The sequence below is a fragment of the Musca vetustissima genome, unplaced genomic scaffold (genome assembly GCF_032173495.1).
Source record: "Musca vetustissima isolate MV318-11 ecotype Yass unplaced genomic scaffold, APGP_CSIRO_Mvet_v1 utg44683, whole genome shotgun sequence".
Taxonomy (NCBI): domain Eukaryota; kingdom Metazoa; phylum Arthropoda; class Insecta; order Diptera; family Muscidae; genus Musca; species Musca vetustissima.
The window spans coordinates 161,913-185,471 of NW_026880735.1; the positions used below are offsets into that span (position 1 = coordinate 161,913).

The 23,559-nt window shown below is 32.3% G+C and overlaps 2 protein-coding genes across 2 annotated transcripts in view; one reads left to right on the forward strand and one right to left on the reverse strand.

The window, feature by feature from the left end:
* LOC133326547 (PAN2-PAN3 deadenylation complex subunit PAN3) overlaps window positions 1–16,116 on the reverse strand; it is a 75,272-nt gene extending 59,156 nt beyond the window's left edge. Inside the window, exon 1 of the mRNA XM_061535175.1 lies at window positions 16,027–16,116. Coding sequence (XP_061391159.1) covers window positions 16,027–16,060 — 34 coding nt within the window. The 5' untranslated portion in view covers window positions 16,061–16,116. The remainder of the gene's footprint in view (window positions 1–16,026) is intronic.
* The window catches only part of LOC133326553 (uncharacterized), a 119,697-nt gene that overhangs the window by 76,548 nt on the left and 19,590 nt on the right, over window positions 1–23,559 (forward strand). The gene's annotated exons all lie outside the window — the stretch shown is intronic.

A 23,559-nucleotide genomic window follows, 5' to 3' on the forward strand; every position in this document is an offset into this window, starting at 1 on the left:
CTCCCGATCGAACAACGAGAAATCAAATCGATCATGTTTTGATAGACGAAAGGCATTCATCCAGTGTTTTAGACGTCCAATCGATCTGGGGAGCAAATATCGAATCGGACCATTAGCTTGTGGCAGCCAAGGTACGCACCCGTCTTAATGTAGCAGCAAAGGTGCGATCTAATGTAACACGGAAATTTGACGTCGAAAAGCTGCAAACACAACAGATAGCAGAAGCCTACTACGCTCAACTTACCCAACTGCTTGACGAAAGCACCCCTTATCCCGATAATAATATAGAAGTACAATGGCAAAGAATTGTCCACTCCCTACAAACTGCAGTAAAAGCAACACTTGGGTACCAAAGCCCACCATCAAGAAATCCGTGGTATGATCAGGAGCTTCGTAATGCTACTGATATGAAAAATTCAGCGTATAGGGCAACCCTGCGGACAGTAGCAACACGTAATGCGATGGAGAACTATCGGGTGAAAAGGAGAGAGGAGAAACGTATTTTCAGAAAAAAGAAGAAAGAACAAGAAAAACGTGAGCGTGAGCAAATCGAGATGTACAGGAGTCGGAATGAAGTCCGAAAATTCTACCAAAGGGTAAAACACCAAACCGAAGGCTTTGGTGCAGGCACATCCTCCTGTAGAGATGAAGAAGGAAACCTGGTGACAGATACATACAGCGTGCTGAGGATCTGGAAGGAGCATTTTGAAAAACTTCTGGTATCAAATAGTAGCGGTGAAGAGAATACCCCTGAAGATGACGGTTAGAGTGTATACCACCTACTTACGCAAGCAGATGAGGCAGCTCTTGGAGTGTTCGAGAGAAAAATTCTCCGAAAGATGTATGGCCGATCTGCGTTGACGGTGAATATCGAATGAACCTTGAGTTGTACCAGCTATTTGTGGACATCGTCATAGTTAGACGTATTGAGCTGCAGCGACTACGTTGGCTAGGTCATGTTGTGAGAATGGATGAATGGATGCCCCAGCCCAGAAGGCATATTAAAGCGAACCAGCTCATGGCTCACTCAGAAGGGGAAGGCCGCGAATTAGATGGAAAGATCGAGTGGAAGACAACATTGCCGAATATGGTCTTTCAAATTGGAAAAACTGCGCAAATGACCGCGCCTGGAAATCTTTTTTAAGGTCGGCATATGGAACGAAAATTGTGTCACAAGCCAGCTAACTAAGTAAGTAAGTACTTAATACGGAATTTTGGAATTAAATGAGTAGTTTGTCCCCAAAAATGTAAAATATCAACTAAAACAATTGGCCACGTTTTTATCCTTCAATCCACCCGCCAATGACAACGACAATAAAAATAACCTAAGGCCCTGTTGGATTGACATTTATATTTATTCATTCATTCATCCACTTGGATTTTGTTTGCCTCCTCCATCTACCAACATTCATTTCACATTGTTATAATTTTTGTGTTGTTATAACCTTTTGGTCACCTTATATGGGTCATTTCCAAGTATTTATGGATTATATATACATACTTTTGCCACATTCCGATATACATGTGTATGTATGTATATACGTAGCATACGTATTAAATGACGTCCGAGTGTCTGCTATTGCCCCGACGACAAAATGCGTTAATTCTGTTTACGAATTCCCCCAAGTATTTAAATGCTTAACGACCTAACTACGGAGAACAACCTCACTCTTTCACCCTGCCTCCTACTTTCACGCTTTGGATTGTGATTTCTTTTATTTTGTTCTTTATAAGTATGGACGTTTTAGGCGCGAATATATAACAGAGGGAAGTATGTAGAACTTGAGTACTTGGAAAATGTGAAAATGTAAAGGTTAATTTTCTTGTTGGCTTATAACGTATCAAGTACGCATCTACATACATACATATATATGTGAATGTATGTGTGTCTGTGTAAAACATGGAATTGCTTTATTTAATTGGGCGTTTAATTGCACAAGTGCTTTCGAAAAAAAAATAATGTAATGAAGTATTTCGGTTAAGTTTTTATATCCCTGAGTTCAAGTGTTCAAAGGAAAAACTTTTTTGTAACAATTTAATCAATGTATTTATTAAATAAATGAAAAAAAAATCGACGAAAAAATATTATTTTCAAAAATCCACGCTTTGTTGGTCCTTGAAAACATATTATCTAAAAAATACACGCTTTGTTGGTCCTTGAAAAAATATTATTTAAAAAAATCCACGCTTTAATTTAAAAAAATCTACGCTTAAATCTCTGTTAATCTTGAAAATAATATTATTTAAAACTCTACGTTTTTTAATGTTAATCCACGCTTAAAGCTCTGCCAATCTTCTTCAAAAAATCTACGCTTAATGCTCTGCTAATCTTCTTCAAAAAATCCACGCTTAAAGCTCTGCTAATCTTCTTCAAAAAATCCACGCTTAAAGCTCTGCTAATCTTCAAATCTTCAAAAAATCCACGCTTAAAGCTCTGCTAATCTTCAAATCTTCAAAAAACCTTCAAAAAATCCACGCCTAATGCTCTGCTAACCTTTTTTCAAAAAATCCACGCCTAATGCTCTGCTAATCTTTTTTTAAAAAAATCCACGCCTAATGCTCTGCTAATCTTCTTCAAAAAATCCACGCTTAAAGCTCTGTTAATGTTCTTTAAAAAATCCACGCTCAAAGCTCTGTTAATCTTCTTTAAAAAATCCACGCTTAAAGCTCTGTTAATGTTCTTTAAAAATTCACGCTTAAAGCTCTGTTAATGTTCTTTAAAAATTCACGCTTAAAGCTCTGTCTATGTTCTTTAAATAATCCACGCTTAAAGCTCTGTCAATGTTCTCTAAATAATCCACCCTTAAAGCTCTGTTAATATTCTTTAAAAAATCCACGCTTGAAGCTCTGTTAATGTTCTTTAAAAAATCCACGCTTGAAGCTCTGTTAATGTTCTTTAAAAAATCCACGCTTAAAGCTCTGTTAATGTTCTTTAAAAAACCCACGCTTAAAGTTCTGTTAATGTTCTTTAAAAAACCCACGCTTAAAGCTCTGTTAATCTTCTTTAAAAAATTCAGGCGTAAAGCTCTGTTAATCTTCTGTATAAAATTCCTGCTTAAAGCTCTGTTAATCTCTAAAAAAATCAACGCTTAAAGATCTGTTAATCTTTAAAAAAAATCCACACTTAAAGCTCTGTTAATCTTTAAAAAAAATCCACACTTAAAGCTCTGTTAATCTTCTTTGAAAAATCCACGCCTAAAGCTCGGTTAATCTTCTTTCAAAAATCCACGCTTAAAGCTCTGTTGATCTTCTTTAGAAAATCCACGCTTTAAAAATAAAGCTCTGTTGCTTAAATCTTCTTTAATCTTCATTAAAAATCGCTTAAAGCTATGTTGATCCTTTAAAAAATCCACGCTTAAAGCTGTTAATGTTCTTTAAAAAATCCACGCTTAAAGCTCTGATAATCTTCATTAAAAATCCACGCTTAAAGCTATGTTGATCCTTTAAAAAATCCAAGCTCTGCTAATCTTCTTTAAAAATCCACACTTAAAGCTCTGCTAATCTTGTTAATCTCTAAAAAAAAACGCTTAAAGATAATCTTTAAAAAAAAAACTCTGTTAATCTTTAAAAAAAATCCACACTTAAATAATTCTTTGAAAAATCCACGCCTAAAGCTCGGTTAATCTTCTTTCAAAAATCCACGCTTAAAGCTCTGTTGATCTTCTTTAGAAAATCCACGCTTAAAGCTCTGTTAATGTTCTTTAAAAAATCCACGCTTAAAGCTCTGATAATCTTCATTAAAAATCCACGCTTAAAGCTATGTTGATCCTTTAAAAAATCCAAGCTCTGCTAATCTTCTTTAAAAATCCACACTTAGAGCTCTGTTTATCCTTGAAAAAATCTTCTTTAAAAATCCACACTTAAAGCTCTGCTAACCTTGAAAAAAAAAACATTCTTTAAAACTCTGCTAATCTTCTTTAAAAAATCCACGTTTAAAGCTCAGTTAATCTTCTTTAAAAAAGCCACGTTTAAAGCTCTGTTGATCCTTTAAAAAATCCACGTTTAAAGCTCTGTTGATCCTTTGAAAAATCCACGCTCAAAGCTGTGTTGATCCTTTAAAAAAATCCACGTTTAAAGCCCTGTTGATCTTTAAAAAATCCACGCTTAAAGCTCTTAATCTTCTTTAAAAAATCCACGCTTAAAGCTCTTAATCTTCTTTAAAAAATCCAAGTTTAAAGGTCTGTTAATCCTTGAAAAAATATTCATTAAAAAATCCAAGCTGAAAGCTCTTTTGACCTTGAAAAAATATTCTTTAAAAAATCCAAGCTTAAAGGTCTGTTAATCCTTGAAAAATATTCTTTAAAAAATCCAAGCTGAAAGCTCTTTTGATCTTTTCAAAAAATATTCTTTAAAAAATCCACGCTTAAAGCTCTGTTGATCCTTTCAAAAATATTCTTTAAAAAATCCAAGCTGAAAGCTCTTTTGATCCTTTCAAAAAATATTCTTTAAAAAATCAAGGCTTAAAGCTCTGTTGATCCTTTCAAAAATATAATTTAAAAAATCCACGCTCAAAGTTTCTTGAAAAAAATTTTATTTAAAGAAATCCACGCTCAAAGTTCTGTTGACCCTTGAAAAAAAATTATTAAAAAAATTTAAACTTAAAGCTGCGTTAATCCTTGAAAAAATATCTAAACTTAAAGCTCTTTTGATCCTTTAAAAAAATATTCTTTAAAAAATCCACATTTAAAGCTCTGTTGATCCCTTCAAAAATATTATTTAAAAAATCCACGCCCAAAGTTCTGTTGATCCTTGAAAAAAATTTTATTTAAAAAAATCCACGCTCAAAGTTTTGTTGATTCTTGAAAAAAAATTTATTAAAAAAAAAATCCAAGCTCAAAGTTCTATTGATCCTTGAAAAAAAAAAAAATTTGTTAAAAAAACTCAAACTTAAAGCTGTGTTAATCCTTGAAAAAATATCCTTTAAAAAATCTAAACTTAAATCTCTTTTAATCCTTGTAAAAATGTTATTTTAAAAATCCAAGCTTAAAGCTATTTTAATACTTGAAAAAATATTCTTTAAAAAATCCACGCTTAAAGCTCTGTTAATCCTTGAAAAAATATTGCTTAAAATATCCACACTTAAAGCTCTGGTGGGCTTTGAAAAAATTATCCTTTAGAATAATCGCCGCCAGAAATCCCCGTTTAGAAAAATGTATAAAAAATGCAAGCTTAAAGCTCTGACAGTTCTTGATAAATAATTGTTAAAAATCCGCATTTAAACCACTTTTAGTCCTTGAAGGACAATTTTAAAAATCCACTATTTCGGCCTTGAAAAAACTTCATGGAAACCCTAAAAGGGTTTCCTCCAAAGAATTCCTTCATATCGAAGGGTCTTCTATTGGATTTATTTATATTCTTCATCTTGTGCATATTCTTTATCACTTTTATCTATCTACACCTTTTTATTACTTTTTTGCCTTTAACACACATTGTTACGGTAGAACAGGTTTCTGTTGACTCCACAATGTTGCAAGATGTTTATCATACCAGGAGGCAACAGCTGAAGATTGTTGAGAATGAATGCACAATATCAACAAAGTTGATTTTTTTTGTTACGATCGACACACCAAAACAAACCAGAGGAAAGTCAAAAAGTGGTAGTAAACAGGTACTATACACTGCGTATCATAACTATAGACGCACCCTTAATTCAATTGGTATGTTAGTTGAGAAATAAAATGGACCCATTAAGTTATTGTTCACAATAAAACGATCAAAAACACATATTATTGAACAAAAATAATTAATTTATTCTTTATGGTTTCGCCGAATTCTACACTTTCAAAATTGCTGGTGTTGCATAACTATAGACGCACTTTTACAAAATTAGAAAAATTAATTTTTTTAAACTTCAATAAAATAAAATAACTTTTATAAATAATGGGTAGGGCCTCCCTTATTTTGAATAAGTTCAAAAATTTTATCCATTACACTGTTGATCAAAATTATTCGCAAGTCTTCATCGATTGACCGCCATTCATCGAAAATCACTTCTTGGAGGTAAAATACAGTTTGGTATTGGAGGTTTTCGGCATAGACACGATGAGTCAAGATTCCACACATGTTCTCGATCGGATTCTGGTCGGAAATTTTAATATTTTTCGATTTTAACCATACTTGAGTATGGCGACTTTTATGAACTGGTGCGTTGTCCTGCTAAAAAACGAGTCCTTGATTGTTGCTACTTTCCCAAAATTGCAATAATTTGTCTTCCAAGACTTGAACGTACTCCATTGAATTCATCCGACAACATGAAATGTCAAATAAAGCATTCCGTGGCTATAAAATGCTCCCAAGGTGGCGGTTACCGAAATATCGTTATTTCTTAATACGATATTTCGGTGGCGGTTCCTTAGTGGCCTTGTGAGCATTTTATAGCCTTTATTTGACATTTCCATGTTGTCGGATGAATTCAATGGAGTACGTTCAAGTCTTGGAAGACAAATTATTGCAATTTTGGGAAAGTAGCAACAATCAAGGACTCGTTTTTTAGCAGGACAACGCACCAGTTCATAAAAGTCGCCATACTCAAGTATGGTTAAAATCGAAAAATATTAAAATTTCCGACCAGAATCCGATCGAGAACATGTGTGGAATCTTGACTCAACGTGTCTATGCCGAAAACCTCCAATACCAAACTGTATTTTACCTCCAAGAAGTGATTTTCGATGAATGGCGGTCAATCGATGAAGACTTGCGAATAATTTTGATCAACAGTGTAATGGATAACATTTTTGAACTTATTCAAAATAAGGGAGGCCCTACCCATTATTTATAAAAGTTATTTTATTTTATTGAAGTTTAAAAAAATTAATTTTTCTAATTTTGTAAAAGTGCGTCTATAGTTATGCAACACCAGCAATTTTGAAAGTGCAGAATTCGGCGAAACCATAAAAAATAAATTAATTATTTTTGTTCAATAATATGTGTTTTTGATCGTTTTATTGTGAACAATAACTTAATGGGTCCATTTTATTTCTCAACCAACATACCAATTGAATTAAGGGTGCGTCTATAGTTATGATACGCAGTGTATCTGTCAGAATAAAGACAACATTGATCAAGTTAAGAACAGTTCACACACCACACCATGCCATGAAGGAGGCAGGCGCAGTAAAGAGATCCGATTTCCGGTTAAAAATGTTTCCAGTTGTGATTTTCTTTTGTTTATCATTTCTCAGAGTTCGGGATGGTAGGTAGTCACTGATCCATAAATGTAAACAAAAAAACCCGATCTGAATTAAAACTGGATTTGTAGTAAGAACTGAAAAAAAAAACTGATCGATTTACACAATGTTTGGACAAATGTTGCTGCAAAAGTCAAGAAGTACCTTGTTGTAACAAAAACAACAAAAAATTGTAAATGGAACTGGTTTCGAATTTCAGGATTCCTTTTGTTGTTTGTTGAAATAAATGACTGAGAAGCAGTAAATAATGTTGATGTGCAACATAAACAGTCGAGCTATTCCATGAAGTTCAAATGATCGACAATGACAGTGAGAAGGGGTAATAACTAGGAAATTTTGAATAGGGAAATATGTAAAGTAGTCTATAAATATTATTAAATAGTAACAATATAAAAATACCCAATATGCTCTAAAAAATTTAAATTCTAAAAATATATTTTTTAGCTCCACTCACCTATAACCCCTATTTGCATTCAGTTTATTTCATTCCTTCCAAATTCAATTTCAATCAGAATTTCAGAATTGCCTATGAAATGCAATCATGCATATATTTATTTTGTTTATCGAACACACAATGGAAACACAATTTTATATTTACATTTACAAAAAAAAAATATTTATGCATTTACAAAAGAAAAAAACTGAAGAGAAATAACCACAACAACAACAACTTTTTTACAAAGACTTGTATTCTGTTTTTAGAATTCTGCATACAAAAGAAAAATTGGTGCGCATAACAAATGGGACGAACTACAACCACAGAAGAGTTATCCACCCGTACCTTTCCTCATTTATTTTTCTTGCTCCACTTTGTTATGCATTTAGCAAATATTGAAAAAAAAACTAAGCAACACAATTTATTCCAAACCGAAATAACATTTATTTGGATGAAGAATTCAATTGAAATGGGAATTGCTGCAGGCAAAAAAAAAAAACTCCACTTATTGTAGTCAAACGGGGATGGTGATATCCTTTAAATTTGGATTTATGAGAGAATGTTCTGTTTCAGCGTAGGATATTCATAGCCAAGAAAGCATGGATTTTTACCGATTTTGAGGGATTGTTGTTTCAAGGAATATCAGAGCTTGGAATTTGTACAGTAGAATTTTCAAGGATCTTAATACCCATAAGCGTATATTTTTCGAAAAAAAATTTTTTTAAGGACAAATATTGTAATAAGCGTGGAGTTTTAAAGAAACATATTTCACGAACCATGAGAGTCGTAAGCTTGAAGTTTTTAAAGAAACATTTTTCGAGATGCCAATGAGATCCATAAGCTTGGATTTAAAAAAAAGTTTTTTTAAGGACTAGAATGATTTTTAAGTAGACTTTTTTAAGGATCTAGAGGATTTATTACAGAAAAACATTTCAAGGACCACCAGGAAGGAATAAGATAACTGAGCTTAAGCCATAAACCTCAATTTTTTGAAGAAGCATTTTTCAAGGACTAACTTATTCATAAGCCTGAATTTCTTAAATAAGATTTTTTAGAGGAATAGCCCAGCAATAAGAAGAACCAAAAATATATTTTAAGACGAATTTTTCAGAAGTGTTTCTTAAGGACCAAAATTGTTCTCAAATTCAAGGACCTAGAGAGCCATAAACTTAGATTTTTTCAAGAACCCCGACATCGTGTGGATTTTTTAAAGAACCCCGAGAACCATAAGTGTGGATTTTTTTAAGAGACATATACTTCGATTTTTTAATGAACCTTGACCGACATGGTGGAATTTTTAAAGAATATTCTTTTCAATGACCTCGATAACCATAAGCGTGGATTTTTTAGAGAAGATTATTTTTCAAGGACCCAAGAAACATAAGCTTGGATTTTTTAAAGAAGATTATTTTTCAAGGACCCAAGAAACATAAGCGTGGATTTTTTAATGAAGATTATTTTCAAGGACCCAAGACCATAAGCGTGGATTTTTCTAGGACTCCGAGGATTTGTTAAAGAAAAACAATTCAAGGACCATCAGGTAGGAAAAACTGAGCTTAAGCCATAAACCTGGATATTTTTATGAAGCATTTTTCAAGGACTAACCGCCTCAATTTCTTAAATAAGATTTTTTAGAGGAATAGCCCAGCAATAAGAAGAACCAAAAATATATTTTAAGAAGAAGTTTTCAGAAGGGTTTCTCAAGGACCAGCATTTTTTTAATTCAAGGACTAAGAGAGCCATAAACGTGGATTTTTTCAAGAAACCCGACATCGTCGATTTTTTAAAGGACCCCGAGAACCATATGTGTGGACTTTTTAAAGCAGAATTTTCAAGAACCAAGAGATCCATATACATCGATTTTTTAATGAATCCCGACCGACATGTTGGACTTTTTAAAAAATGTTTATCAAGGACCCCGAGAACCATAAGTGTGGATTTTTTAAAGCAGATTTTTTCAAGGACCCCGCGAACCATAGGCATGGATTTTTTTAAGGAAGATTTTTTTCAAGGACCCCGAGAACCATAATCGTAGATTTTTTAAATCAAAATTTTTAAAGGCCCCAAGAATCATAACCGTAGTTTTTTAATGCTGCATTTTTCAAGGACACCCAGAACCATAGGCGTAGATAGGTTTGGATTTTTTAAAGAAGATTTTTTTCAAGGAACCTGAAAACCATAATCGTGGATTTTTTTAAAGAAGATTTTTTCAAGGAACCTGAAAACCATAATCGTGGATTTTTTTAAAGAAGATTTTTTCAAGGACGCCGTGAATCATAAGCGTGAATTTTTTAAAGAAGATTTTTTCAAGGATCCCGGGAACCATAAGTGTGGATTTTTTTAAAGAAGATTTTTTCAAGGACCCCGGGAACCATAAGCGTGGATTTTTTTTAAAGAAGATTTTTTCAAGGACCCCGGGAACCATAAGCGTGGATTTTTTAAATTAATGTTTTTAAAGACCCAAAGAACCCAAGAACCAAGGACCCCGAGAACCATAAGCGTGGATGTTTTAAAGAAGATTTTTTCAAGGACCCCGGGAACCATAAGCGTGGATTTTTTTAAAGAAGATTTTTTCAAGGACCCCGGGAACCATAAGCGTGGATTTTTTTAAAGAAGATTTTTTCAAGGACCCCGGGAACCATAAGCGTGGATTTTTTTAAAGAAGATTTTTTCAAGGACCCCGGGAACCAAATCAAAATTCAATCAAAATTTTAAATCAAAATTTTTAAAGGCCTCAAGAATCATAAGCGTTGTTTTTTTAATGCTGAATTTTTCAAGGACACTAAGAACAATAGGCGTATATTTTTTAAAATAAAAATTTTCAAGGACTCCGAGAACCATAAGCGTGGATTTTTATAGAAGATTTTTTCAAGGACCCCGAGAACCATAAGCGTGGATTTTTAAAGAAAGATTTTTTTCAAGGACCCCGAAAACCATAAGCGTGGACTTTTAAAGAAGATTTTTTCAAGGGCCCCGAGAACCATTAGCGTGGACTTTTAAAGAAGATTTTTTCAAGGGCCCCGAGAACCATTAGCGTGAATTTTTAAAGAAAGATTTTTCAAGGACCCCGAAAACCATAAGCGTGGATTTTAAAAGAAAGATTTTTTCAAGGACCCCGAGAACCATAAGCGTGGATTTTTAAAGAAGATTTTTTCAAGGACCCCGAGAACTATAAGTGTGGATTTTTTAAAGAAGATTTATTTCATGGACCCCGAGAACAATAGGCTTGAATATTTTATAGAAGATTTTTTTCAAGGAACCTGAGAACCATAAGCGTGGATTTTTAAAGGACCAACAGATCCATAAGAGTACATTTTTAAAGACAAATTTTCAATGACCAACAGATGCATAAGATTTTTTAAAGAAGAAATTTCAAGGACGAACAGATCCATAAATGTATTTTTAAAGAAGAAATTTCAAGGACGAACAGATCCATAAGCGTATTTTTTTAAATAAGAAATTTCAGGGACCAACATAGCCATAAACATCGATTTTTTTAAAAGAAAAAATTTCAAGGACCGACATAGCCTTAAACATCGATTTTTTTAAACTAGAGATCTTCAAGGACCCCGAGAACCATAAGCGAGGAGTCATAAGCGGGTATTTTTTTTAAAAAGATTTTTTCAAAGACCTTCGGACCCATAAGATTTTTTAACAAGACTTCTTCAGGGACCTTGAATCCCATAGATGTGGATTATTAAAGAAGTTTTTTTAAGACTAAGATTGACCTACGCTGCCACATTTTTCCAAGTTTATTTTCTTCACATTGAGCACTACCTGTGGCAAATTATAAGCAATTTGATTTTAAAATGTGGACAATGGATACAGAATACCATAAATCGGGAGATACGGTTTAAAATACATAGTACTTCGACAATAGATTTAGGTCCATTAAAATATGTTTACAGCACGCTAAAAAATACTTGGGTAAATAATTGAACCATTTTTGGGAATAAATATTCGAATTTTTATTATTAAACAGGAACAGGAATTTTCATTATTAGAACAGATCAAAAGACCAGAAAGTGTTTTTCGTAGAAGATCGTAGAAGTGTCTTCATAGAAACCCGTAAGTCTTGTTCATAGTAGGTATTAGAAATCATTCATTATAGGTCATTTTTGGTATGAGTTGGTCCTATCCATGATTTTTTATAAACAACTAGATGACCTTATTCCCTCTCCATTAGAAGTTTTTCGCCTTTATATTTTTATTTCTTATTTTCATTTAACTAACACTCTAATTATGTTTTTATGACTCCAATGTCCATATACTTATTTGAAAAACTTAAGAAATTCTTATAAGGTTGCAAAATTAAATATGTATGTATGCGACACGACAACCTGTTGCTGACATCTGCAAAAGTATATAACTACATACATAAATTCATTTATATACCACTGGGAAATACAATATTTATATAAGTAAATGTTTATAAGTATCACATTTGAACTGAAGTGATTTAGAACCAACGACAATGTAGGGTTGTTTGTTTGTTTGTATGACAAACATATGCGAAGGAAATGTGAAATTGTCTTAACGAATAATGGAAATAGAAAACTGCTTATTTATTATGTTTATTTTCTTTTTCCTTTACAGACATAGTTTCTTAAAGCAAAACAGAAGAGTGAAAATAAAGGTTAAAGTGACATTGGTTAGTAAAAAAAAATCAGGAAACCAAATACAAAAATAGAAGATATAGATGAAATTTATTAAAGCGGAAAAAAGACAGTATTGAAAAAGGATAAAAAGAGAAAATTATTTTTGGATTTTTAATTGTTGTATTTATTTATCAACAAATAAATTGCCTTTTAAGTCATAAGTGTTCAATGTTTTTAACAATGATTTGTTGAAGGTTGAATTTGGTATCTCACGAATAAATGCTTCAATGTTGGCTTCCAATGCGTCAATTGAAAAGGGGTTGTCTGTATAGATATGATCTTTAACACAGCTCCACAAAAATAGCCTAAAGGTGTTAGATCTTACGGTCCCGAGCGTGGGCCCACTAAACCATAAAATAGAAGAAGCGAGATGAACTTTCTTGACAGAGCATGCATTTTGATACTAATATTCAATTACCTTTTGTAAGGCGTGTTGTTTTAAAAAAGCTAATAGGCAAAAAGAAAAAAAAAAAAAAACCCCTAAAAAATACCAAGCCTGGGCAATATTTCGCGATATTTGCACTCTCTTGACCGACTAGAGGTCAGCAAATATTACTAACATTGAGTACAATAATTATCCCTATTCCCTTTAACGTGGGTTGTGTTCTGATGTTCGGCTTATAATTGTGGCCTAAAAATCGATTCTAAAATAACCCTAAAAAAATAAGTTTTCGGTCGACTTCATCCTAATATTATCATCTGATCATCAACGGAAATTATAGGCGTTGTCCTTGACCATAACTGGACATTTCAAAGCGATCAGCGCTATATTTCCGCCCTATTACCACACGGTAATAGGTTACTAAATAATATCTGAATACGTAAGGACTTGTAAATATTTACGTGTAACTCCTACATCCGACCGAGTACATACGACAATAAAATTGGTATCAATTTAAAGGTCAACCACTCCTCTTGGATATACTATCGACATCTCGGCTTCATGTCCTTCAGGTAAATATATATGCCATAGAATACTAATTTTTTATTTTTCACACAAAAGTCAAGGTCCATTTGACTTTATCAAAACAAGCATGATTAAAATATTCTCCATTTAAAAATTCGCGATGCGCTATAATTGCAGCGCAGAAAATCAGACGTCCCTAAATATTAACCGAAAACAATAGGGTCTTCGTACATATAAAATTTCATGAAGATTGATCCATAGCTGTGGCCTGTATCGTGTTTAAAAATTATAATGGTCAGACGGACACACTTGTCTAGATCGACTCAGCTAGTCGAGTTATGACGATTGGTACACTTAAAGGTGGGTCTAGGACCAATATTTCGCTATAATACCCTGACAACATAGTTGTGTAGGGTGTAAAAATTAAGGAACAACTCTAGTTTAGTAAAAACGAACAGATTTTTCTGATTTTTTTCCAGAGGTAGGTATTTTTTCCCTAATTATGGAGATTTTTTATTTTCTTGGGGAAATGGGGATATCTTTTTTACCCGGTTATTTGACCCGGAAGTTCGGGTACTGGTACCCGGTTATATCCGGTTAATATAAAATGGGTATCATTTTAAAGGTTATAAGATATGAGACCTACAAAAACAAGGAAAATGTTTCTATATGACAGAATATCCTTTTAAATAGCATGGTTTTTTGTGGTGGTTGGCCTGGTTTTAAAACTTTCACCTACGGACAGACTTTAAAATAGAATATTTTTTGTGTAGGTGGCCTTCGGCAGGGGATTTATAACTTTCTCCTATGCACAGATAACAAAAACGGCGACGCGACAGAAACTCCTTCTAAATATAATGTTTCTGTGTAGCCGGCCTTCGGCCGGGGATTTGAAATTTTCCATGGGGTTCCAGTTCCAGGACAGTGCTTGTAATTTTTCGGTGATAATTTTGGGATGAAGTGGACCGAAAATTAATTTTTTGCAATTTTTCGAATCGATATATAGGCAACAGTTATAAGCCGATCATCACCATACGCTGAAGTCAATCTGGACAAGTAATAAAATATGTCAGTGTATGGAAGATGTGCTCTTGACCTCTAAGAGGGTGCAAATGTCACGAAATATTTCCCAGGCTCGGAATAAACTTCTTTAGAAAGTTAGAACTCTGTCCTAGTTGTGTAGGGTATCGTTATGTCGGCCCCGACTATACTGCTCTGCTCACTGGTTTTTCCCTAATTATGGAGATTTTTTATTTCCTTGGGGATATGGGGATGGGGATATCTTTTTTTACCTGGTTATTTGACCCGGAAGTTCGGGTACTGGTACCCGGTTATATCCGGTTAATATAAAATGGGTATCTTTTTAAAGGTTATAAAAATAACTTCCCATTGAGTGCTGATATGATGCCCAAAATTTGCTTTCAAGCCTTATAAAATATTTTATAATTTTTGGTTGTAAAGTTGTGGATCAAAAGATATGGGCCTTAGAACCCTACAAAAACAAGGAAAATCTTTCTACATGACAGAATCACCTTTTAAATAGCATGGCCTTTGACCGAGATTCAAAGACTTTTTCCCATGGAAGGATACCAACACCGGCTACGCGACAGAATTTCCTTGCTTTTGTAGGGTTCTAAGGCCCACATCTTTTGATCCACAACAGATGCAGCCACATATCGCTCCATTTTGGAAAATGCAACTTGTGGGCATCATATCACCACTCAATTTTTATAATTGGAGAGTGACTATAATTTGACCAAAGTTCGACTTTTATGCGGTTTTTCAAAAAAATCGGGGACCAAAACCCATTTTTTTATTGAAATTTAAAATAACGTTTTTTGTAATAAATATATATGAAAGAAACCACTCAATGGAAATGTATTTTTATATCCTTAAAAAAGAAATCCATATTAACCGGATCCGTACAACCAAATGAATATACAATACACAGAAAACATGGTCACCCATGCACAATTTTTCGACAACTGAAAAAGCAAGCCAAAGTGGTTTACGCATATAGAGAACAAGATTGCAATATACAAAAATGTGGTTGCGGGTCGGAAAAATATTAAACCAAGATTTTATGAGCGCTCTCCCCTACCCGTCATTGGTCATTTTTTACTAAACTAGAGTTAAACCTTTTTTATTAACATTATTAAATAAACCTCCGATCGTCCAAAATATGCTTTTAAATAAGACAGTTTCTGAAAGTTAATAGTTAAAAAATCACAGTTTATTATTAACAGAATATCTCTTCATTATGAAAAAAAACCTCTGACCCTTTAAAATGTATTTTTTTTAAAAACCAAAATAATCAATGTTTTTTTTTTTTTTGAACATAACCGGTGTACACATATGAATGGCACTCTTGCTCAAATTTTGCTTGTTTTTTTATGTTTGTCATTCATCAACCACAAAAATAATGGTTATGGACAGTAATCGATAAAAAAGCTGACAGTCAAAAATGATAGTGTGTACACCGCTTAAAGTGGGTCATTTCACTCTAAAACAATTATGTTCTCATTTATTATTAATGTAATCCATCTGGCAACACTTAGCATTCACAGTCTCTGGTCTCTTCAAAAGCAAGATACAATGACTTAAGGTGAAACATAAATGAATAAGTAATAATAAAAAACAATTAAAAAGAAGAATATAAATAGAAGAATTGTAACATTCTTTATGTCTTTAATTTTTGTGTGTGTTTTTTTCATTTTGTTTTGCTGTCTATTATGATCACGTCACAAAAATACAGCACATTTATACCAATACCTACATATAAACATATATGTATGTGAGTACCCTCTCTCTTATATTAAACATCTGCTTTTGACTTACCTGCCGGGAAGAAATTGTTTAAGAACGTTGACATTTTTCAAGTATCACTTGTCTTATTATTTTTTTGTCTTTTGGCGAATTTTCTTCTTTCTTGTTGCTGCTGTTGTTGTTCTTCACGTCGTCTTTATGTGGTGTAGTGGTGTGTTTTTGTTTTTCTTTTTATTCCTGTTTTTTGCTACATTCGTTTCGTTTCGGTTTATTTTGTTTTTGTTATCTGTCTGCACACAAGACGAGACCAATATTGTGGATGCGGAAGAACGGATGGCGTGAGGGGGGATTTTACCGGTTGGTTGCTTTGCTTGATTTTCGTTCGTGCACTCGGTGAGACAGACGACGAAGAGAGAGAGGCTTGAATTGTGTTTGTAGGGGGTTTGGTTTTCTGGCTTTTGTTTTGGGGTTTCTTTTGAAAACTGTTGCAAACACAGATGTTGTTATTGCTTGTGGCTGATGGCAACAAATGTGATGACGATGCTGGTGGTGTTGATGTTGCTGCTACTGACGATGATGATAATGGGTGCTGGCCAAGTAGTGAAGTGCATTTAGTTGTGCCGCGTTGTTGCGCTTTGTTTATGTTTGGTTACAATATTCGCTGTTTGGTTGGTTGACTGTCGGATTTCTTTACGCTCCGTTTATTCAGAGCTACTTCTTGCAATTGTTGCTGGGGCTGTTTTGTTTTTGCTGTCGAGTATTGAAACGTGCAAATCTCTTAAAAAACTCTGCACATCATCGTCAGTGGTCTCCTCTGGTTACTTTTGTTTGACTGTTGTGAGTGGTGTCTATCAACGGCAACGGCACCAATAACTCATTTTAATATCGGATAGGATAACGATAACACCCCACGACACTGACACTCCAGTTAAAGTGTCTTTCGAGTACTTGGAAGAAGAGCGTAAATATGGTAGGGAGAGGCTTTGAGAAATGGACGAGAACTGCCACCGACAGATAGTTGATATGACAATAAACGCAGCAATGGTTTTTTTGTGGTGGTGATGGTTGTTGTTGTTGTTGTTATTGTTATTGCAACCGATGACGATTACAATGAGAACGAGATGATGATGTTGTTGTTGCTAACACTACTGTCTCTTGTCTTTGTGGGTTTATTTTGCTGTTTCTCCACTATCTCTTATGATTTGATTGTTTTGCCCCTTCGTCTTTCACTTGTGCACACACACATTGAAAGCAATGTCGACAGATTGGGCTCTCATTGTTGACTTGACTTTTGCTAAACACATAAACAAATGGGGGGCATGTCACTTGTATTGTTGTTTGTTTGTATTCAAATGTGTTCTCCCCCTTTTTGCACTCTCTCGGTCAACAGCTGAGCTCCATATACAACAAAAACAATTCCACGAAGAGAGTCAAAGAGTGTGGAATAGGGAATATTAAATCTCGGAGCGGAGTATGTGGAAAACAAAAATAAGCAAAAAAGAAAGTTATATAGAGGTCGTCGAAACAGATGTTTTGCCGAGGCTTCTATGTATGAGAATAAGGGTTTTCTTGTTGTTGGTGTTGCTCCTAATTTGCTTCGTCAATATGGTTTGTTCATTAGTTACTGTGCTGCTTGCATTTGTTGCCAATGGTAAAGGGAATCCTGAATAAAAATTAAAATAACACCTCTCTGTAGATAATCTCACACTTTTACAAAGTATTAGTCTGTCTCTCACTTCTCTCTCTTGTTTTTATCACAACTCTTAACACTCTCTTATGGATGGATGATAGCTCACCAACTCTTCACAATTATTAAAATGGGGGGATATTGTATTACTTTTGGATTTAATTTACTGTTACATTTTATTACTAATTTTCGTTACACCACACACATATACGCTACCGTTATCAGTCGTTTTTAATGATGAATTCTCTGTTACGCTCACCCACACTTACTCTCAATTTTGTTATGCTCACCACTGCGTTACACACATTCTTTATGGTTAGATTAATTTGTTGTAGTTGTAGTTATTATTTTTTATGTTTAGTTAATGGAAATTCGTTTTGTGATTGTTTTCAGCTGCAATTGGTCAGAGTGGAAGATGTAAACATAGAGAGCTGAAATGAAAAAGAAAGGATAAAGTAAAATGTTAATAAAAAAACATAAAGGAAAACAAACAAAAATCAAGAAACAAAGTGCATGGTTGCCATCAGGCCAGATGTTTTTAGTTTGAAAAAAAGGTTACTCTCAGAAACAGATAATTTTTCTAAAGAAAAATATGTTTTTTAAAAAATACACAGAAATATTGGTGTCCAGAGTGCAAAACTAGGATACAACCTATCCCATAGAAAAATCCCTAAGAACCAATTAATTTCTAAATGGAAAAACTCCTGAGGACGATATTTTTCTAGGTAAGAAAATCCTATTACAAAAAGGCATCAGAAAATTTGTTTCTAAAGTAAAGGTCGAATGTTTTCCTATAGAAAACCCCCTTGAGAAAAAAACTTCCATAGAAAATATCTGAGGACCGAATATTTTCGTAATGAAATAAATACTGAAGACGATATTTTTCTAGATAAAAAATGTTCTTATCTAAAGGCCTCAACATAAATTTGTTCCCATAATAAAAATGCCAAGTATAAAAAGTCCTGAGGTCCAGTTTTTGTTCAATAAAAAATCCACGGAGAACAATTTTTCTTTTATAAAAAATTCTAGATGATTCTTTAGAGAATTGAGGACAAATTTTCCATTGAAAAAATGTCCTGAAGACTGAATTTCTCCCTTGAAAAAAAAAAAAACATCCGAAGATCGATTTTTTTCTATTGTAAACTACACCTAAGGACGATAATTTCCCTAGATGAAGTTCTGAGGGCGATTTCTTTCCAAAGAAAATAAGTTCTTAATGCGATTTCTTTCTGCAGAAAAGTATCTAAGGACGAGTTTTTCTACAGAAAAACTTTTGAGGACAAAAAGGCCCTCAATAGGCCCTCAGTAAACTAGAGGATATTTTTCTATACAAACAATTTCATAATGACTATGAGGACTTTTCTATGGAGAACATTATTTCTATAGGAGAACACTCGTCATCAGGACTCTTTCTGTTGAAAAATTGGACTATTTTTTCTATTAAAAAAATTCGGAGGACATGAAAATATCAAAGAAAAAAATCCTCAGTAAACAAGAGGATATTTTTCTATAGAAACAATTTCCCAATGACCATGAGGACGTTTCTATGGAGAACATTATTTGTATAAAACAACATTATTTCATCAGGACTCTCTTTCTGTAGAAAAAATTCGCCTCTCTTTTAAGTACAAAATAATTTATAGAAGAAAATTCGGACCTCTAAACTTGTTTCTATAGAAATAATTCGGATCTTGGAAAAAACCATTAAGAAATTATATTTTCTTCAGAACCTTTTTTGATTTTCCGTAGCTTTTTCTTTAGGATAAATTATCCTCCGTCATCAGGTTATTTTTTTTATAAAAAAAAATAAAAGGATATTTTTTTATAAAAAAAATTGTCATCAGGAATTTTTTATGGAAAAAATTTTTCGAATTTTTTCTATAAAAAAATTGTTTTCATAGAATTTTTTCTATATAAAAAAATCATCTTCAGGAATTTTTTTTTTACAGAAAAAATTGTCACCAGGATAGTTTTCTATAGAAAAAAATTTTGTTTCAGAAAAAAATTTTTTTTTATTAAATCGTTTTCAGGACTTTTTTCCTAACAAAAATTGTCTATAAAAAATCGTCATCAGGATTTTTTTCTATAGAAAAAATCGTCATCAGGATTTTTTCTATAGAAAAAATCGTCATCAGGATTTTTTTCTATAGAAAAAATCGTCATCAGGAATTTTTTCTATAGAAAAAATCGTCATCAGGATTTTTTCTATAGAAAAAATAGTCATCAGAATTGTTTCTATAGAAAAAATCGTCATCAGGATTTGTTTCTATTGGAAAAAATCCCCTGGATTTTTTTATTAAATACCGTTTTCAGGACTTGTTTTCCTAAGAAAAATTGTCTATAGAAAAATCGTCATCAGGAATTTTTTCTGTAGAAAAAATGGTCATCAGGAATTTTTTTTCTATAGAAAAAATCGTCATTAGGAATTTTTTCTATAGAAAAAATCGTCATTAGGAATTTTTTCTATAGAAAAAATCGTCATTAGGAATTTTTTCTATAGAAAAAATCGTCATGAGGAATTTTTTCTATAGAAAAAATCGTCATCAGGAATTTTTTCTATAGAAAAAATCGTCATCAGGATTTGTTTCTATTGGAAAAAATCCCCTGGATTTTTTTTTATTAAATACCGTTTTCAGGACTTGTTTTCCTAACAAAAATTGTCTATAGAAAAATCGTCATCAGGAATTTTTTCTGTAGAAAAAATGGTCATCAGGAATTTTTTTTCTATAGAAAAAATCGTCATTAGGAATTTTTTCTATAGAAAAAATCGTCATTAGGAATTTTTTCTATAGAAAAAATCGTCATGAGGAATTTTTTCTATAGAAAAAATCGTCATCAGGAATTTTTTCTATAGAAAAAATCGTCATCAGGATTTGTTTCTATTGGAAAAAATCCCCTGGATTTTTTTTTATTAAATACCGTTTTCAGGACTTGTTTTCCTAAGAAAAATTGTCTATAGAAAAATCGTCATCAGGATATTTTTCAGTACAAAAAATCGTCATCAGGAATTTTTCTATAGAAAAATTTTTCATCAGAAAAAAAATGATGATAGACAATTTTCTTTTAGAAAAATCGTCATCAGAATCTTTTTTCTATGGAAAAAATCGTCATGAGGATTTTTTTCTTTAAGAAAAAATCATAATCAGGATTTTTTTTTATAGAAAAAAATCATCATCAGGAAATTCTTCTACAGAAAAAATTGTCATCAGGAATTTTTTCTATAGAAAAAAATGTTCTCAGAGTAATGACTTTTTTTTAAGAAAATAATGTCCTCAGATTCCTGAAGAATTTTTTCTATAAAAAATCGATATTTTTTCTATAGAAAAAAATTCGTCGGGACCCGTAGAAAAAATCGGCATCAGGATATTTTTTCCTATAAAAAAATCGTCATCAGGATATTTTTTTCTATAGACAAAAATCGTCATCAGGATTTGTTTCTATTGGAAAAAATCCCCTGGATTTTTTTTATTAAATACCGTTTTCAGGACTTGTTTTCCTAAGAAAAATTGTCTATAGAAAAATCGTCATCAGGAATTTTTTCTGTAGAAAAAATGGTCATCAGGAATTTTTTTTCTATAGAAAAAATCGTCATTAGGAATTTTTTCTATAGAAAAAATCGTCCTGACGGCCTCTCGATTTTTTTCTATAGAAAAAATCGTCCTCAGGATCCTGATGATTTTTTTTTCTATAGAAAAAATCGTCAGACCTCAGTTGAAGGTCTGAAGAGATTTTTTCTATAGAAAAAATCGTCATCAGGATTTGTTTCTATTGGAAAAAATCCCCTGGATTTTTTTTATTAAATACCGTTTTCAGGCCTTGTTTTCCTAAGAAAAATTGTCTATAGAAAAATCGTCATCAGGAATTTTTTCTGTAGAAAAAATGGTCATCAGGAATTTTTTTTCTATAGAAAAAATCGTCATTAGGAATTTTTTCTATAGAAAAAATCGTCATTAGGAATTTTTTCTATAGAAAAAATCGTCATGAGGAATTTTTTCTATAGAAAAAATCGTCATCAGGAATTTTTTCTATAGAAAAAATCGTCATCAGGATTTGTTTCTATTGGAAAAAATCCCCTGGATTTTTTTTATTAAATACCGTTTTCAGGACTTGTTTTCCTAAGAAAAATTGTCTATAGAAAAATCGTCATCAGGATATTTTTCAGTACAAAAAATCGTCATCAGGAATTTTTCTATAGAAAAATTTTTCATCAGAAAAAAAATGATGATAGACAATTTTCTTTTAGAAAAATCGTCATCAGAATCTTTTTTCTATGGAAAAAATCGTCATGAGGATTTTTTTCTTTAAGAAAAAATCATAATCAGGATTTTTTTTTATAGAAAAAAATCATCATCAGGAAATTCTTCTACAGAAAAAATTGTCATCAGGAATTTTTTCTATAGAAAAAAATCATCCCCAGGACTATAGAAAACAATTTCCATCAGGAAAAAAATCGTCATCAGGATTTTTTTTTAAGAAAAAATCGTCTTCAAGAATTTTTTCTATAGAAAAAATCGATATTTTTTCTATAGAAAAAAAAAAAACTTCATCAGGTTATTTTTATCTATAGAAAAAATCGTCATCAGGATATTTTTTCCTATAAAAAAATCGTCATCAGGATATTTTTTTCTATAGACAAAAATCGTCATCAGGATATTTTTTTCTATAAAAAAAATCGTCATCAGGAATTTATTCAATAAAAAAAATCGTCATCAGGAATTTTTTTTCTATAGAAAAAATCGTCATCAGGAATTTATTCAATAAAAAAAATCGTCATCAGGAATTTTTTTTCTATAGAAAAAATCGTCATCAGGAGATTTTTCTATAGAAAAAAATCTTCATCAGGATTTTTTTCTATAGAAGAAATCGTCATCAGGATTTTTTTCTATAGAAAAAAATCGTCATCATGGAATTTTTTCTATAGAAAAAATCGTCAACAAGAATTTTTTCTGTAAAAAATTTCAGTATTTTTAATAGAAAAAAAGCTACTTTTGTCTATGGGGAAAAATCGAACATCAAGACTTCTCTTCTAACTTTCTCTAGAAGAAAAAGTCAGCGTGAGGAAATCATTCGTTTTTCCATGCAAAATTTGTTCTTAAGATCTTTAAAAAAAAAAAAAAATTATTATGACTTTATTCATAGAAAAACATTTTCATCACATTTTAGCTAAAGAAAACATTTCGTCGTCAGGCATTTTTCTTGGGGAAGAAATCGCCGTCCGGAAAAAATCTCCCTTTCCTAAAAAGGGCATCAGAACTTCTTTTATAGTAGATCCTCAGTAACTTGCCCTATGAGGACAACCCTGTTAATATTAAGCAGGACATAGGGTATAACATACAATGCTTTGCCAAATAGGACACCAAATGCGATGAATATGAATAAAAGGAAGTTAAAAATCAGACAAAAGGAGAGAGAGAGTGTGGGTGAGACATATTTAAATAAGTTCTCTCTCTCCCTATCTGACAGTCTCTTAACTTGTTATGATAGACATAGAATTATAGTTGTTGTTGGTATTATTTGATTCCATGCAAATTCTTTCTTGTTATGTATTTATGTATATATTCGCTGTTGTTGTTGTAACATACTGGCTGGTTGACTGAGGGCTGTCTATCACAATGAAAACTCTGTTGGATATTTAATAAGCATGTATGTATAGGGAAGGACTAGGATATTGTTATATATGTATGAATACATGTGTGAGTATGTGTTTTGAACAAGAAATACCAAAAGTCTGACATTAGAAAAACAAATTCGTGGAAGTCAATGTTTATTTTGTTTTGTAGAAATAATAAATAATTAACTTTACATACATTTTATTTGTTGTTAAATGTAGTTGTTGTTGTTAAATTTCGATGGGTAACACTATAGTTGATTTTTCTGCCTTTCATTAAAAACTTTTTCCGTGATTATTATTTATTTCT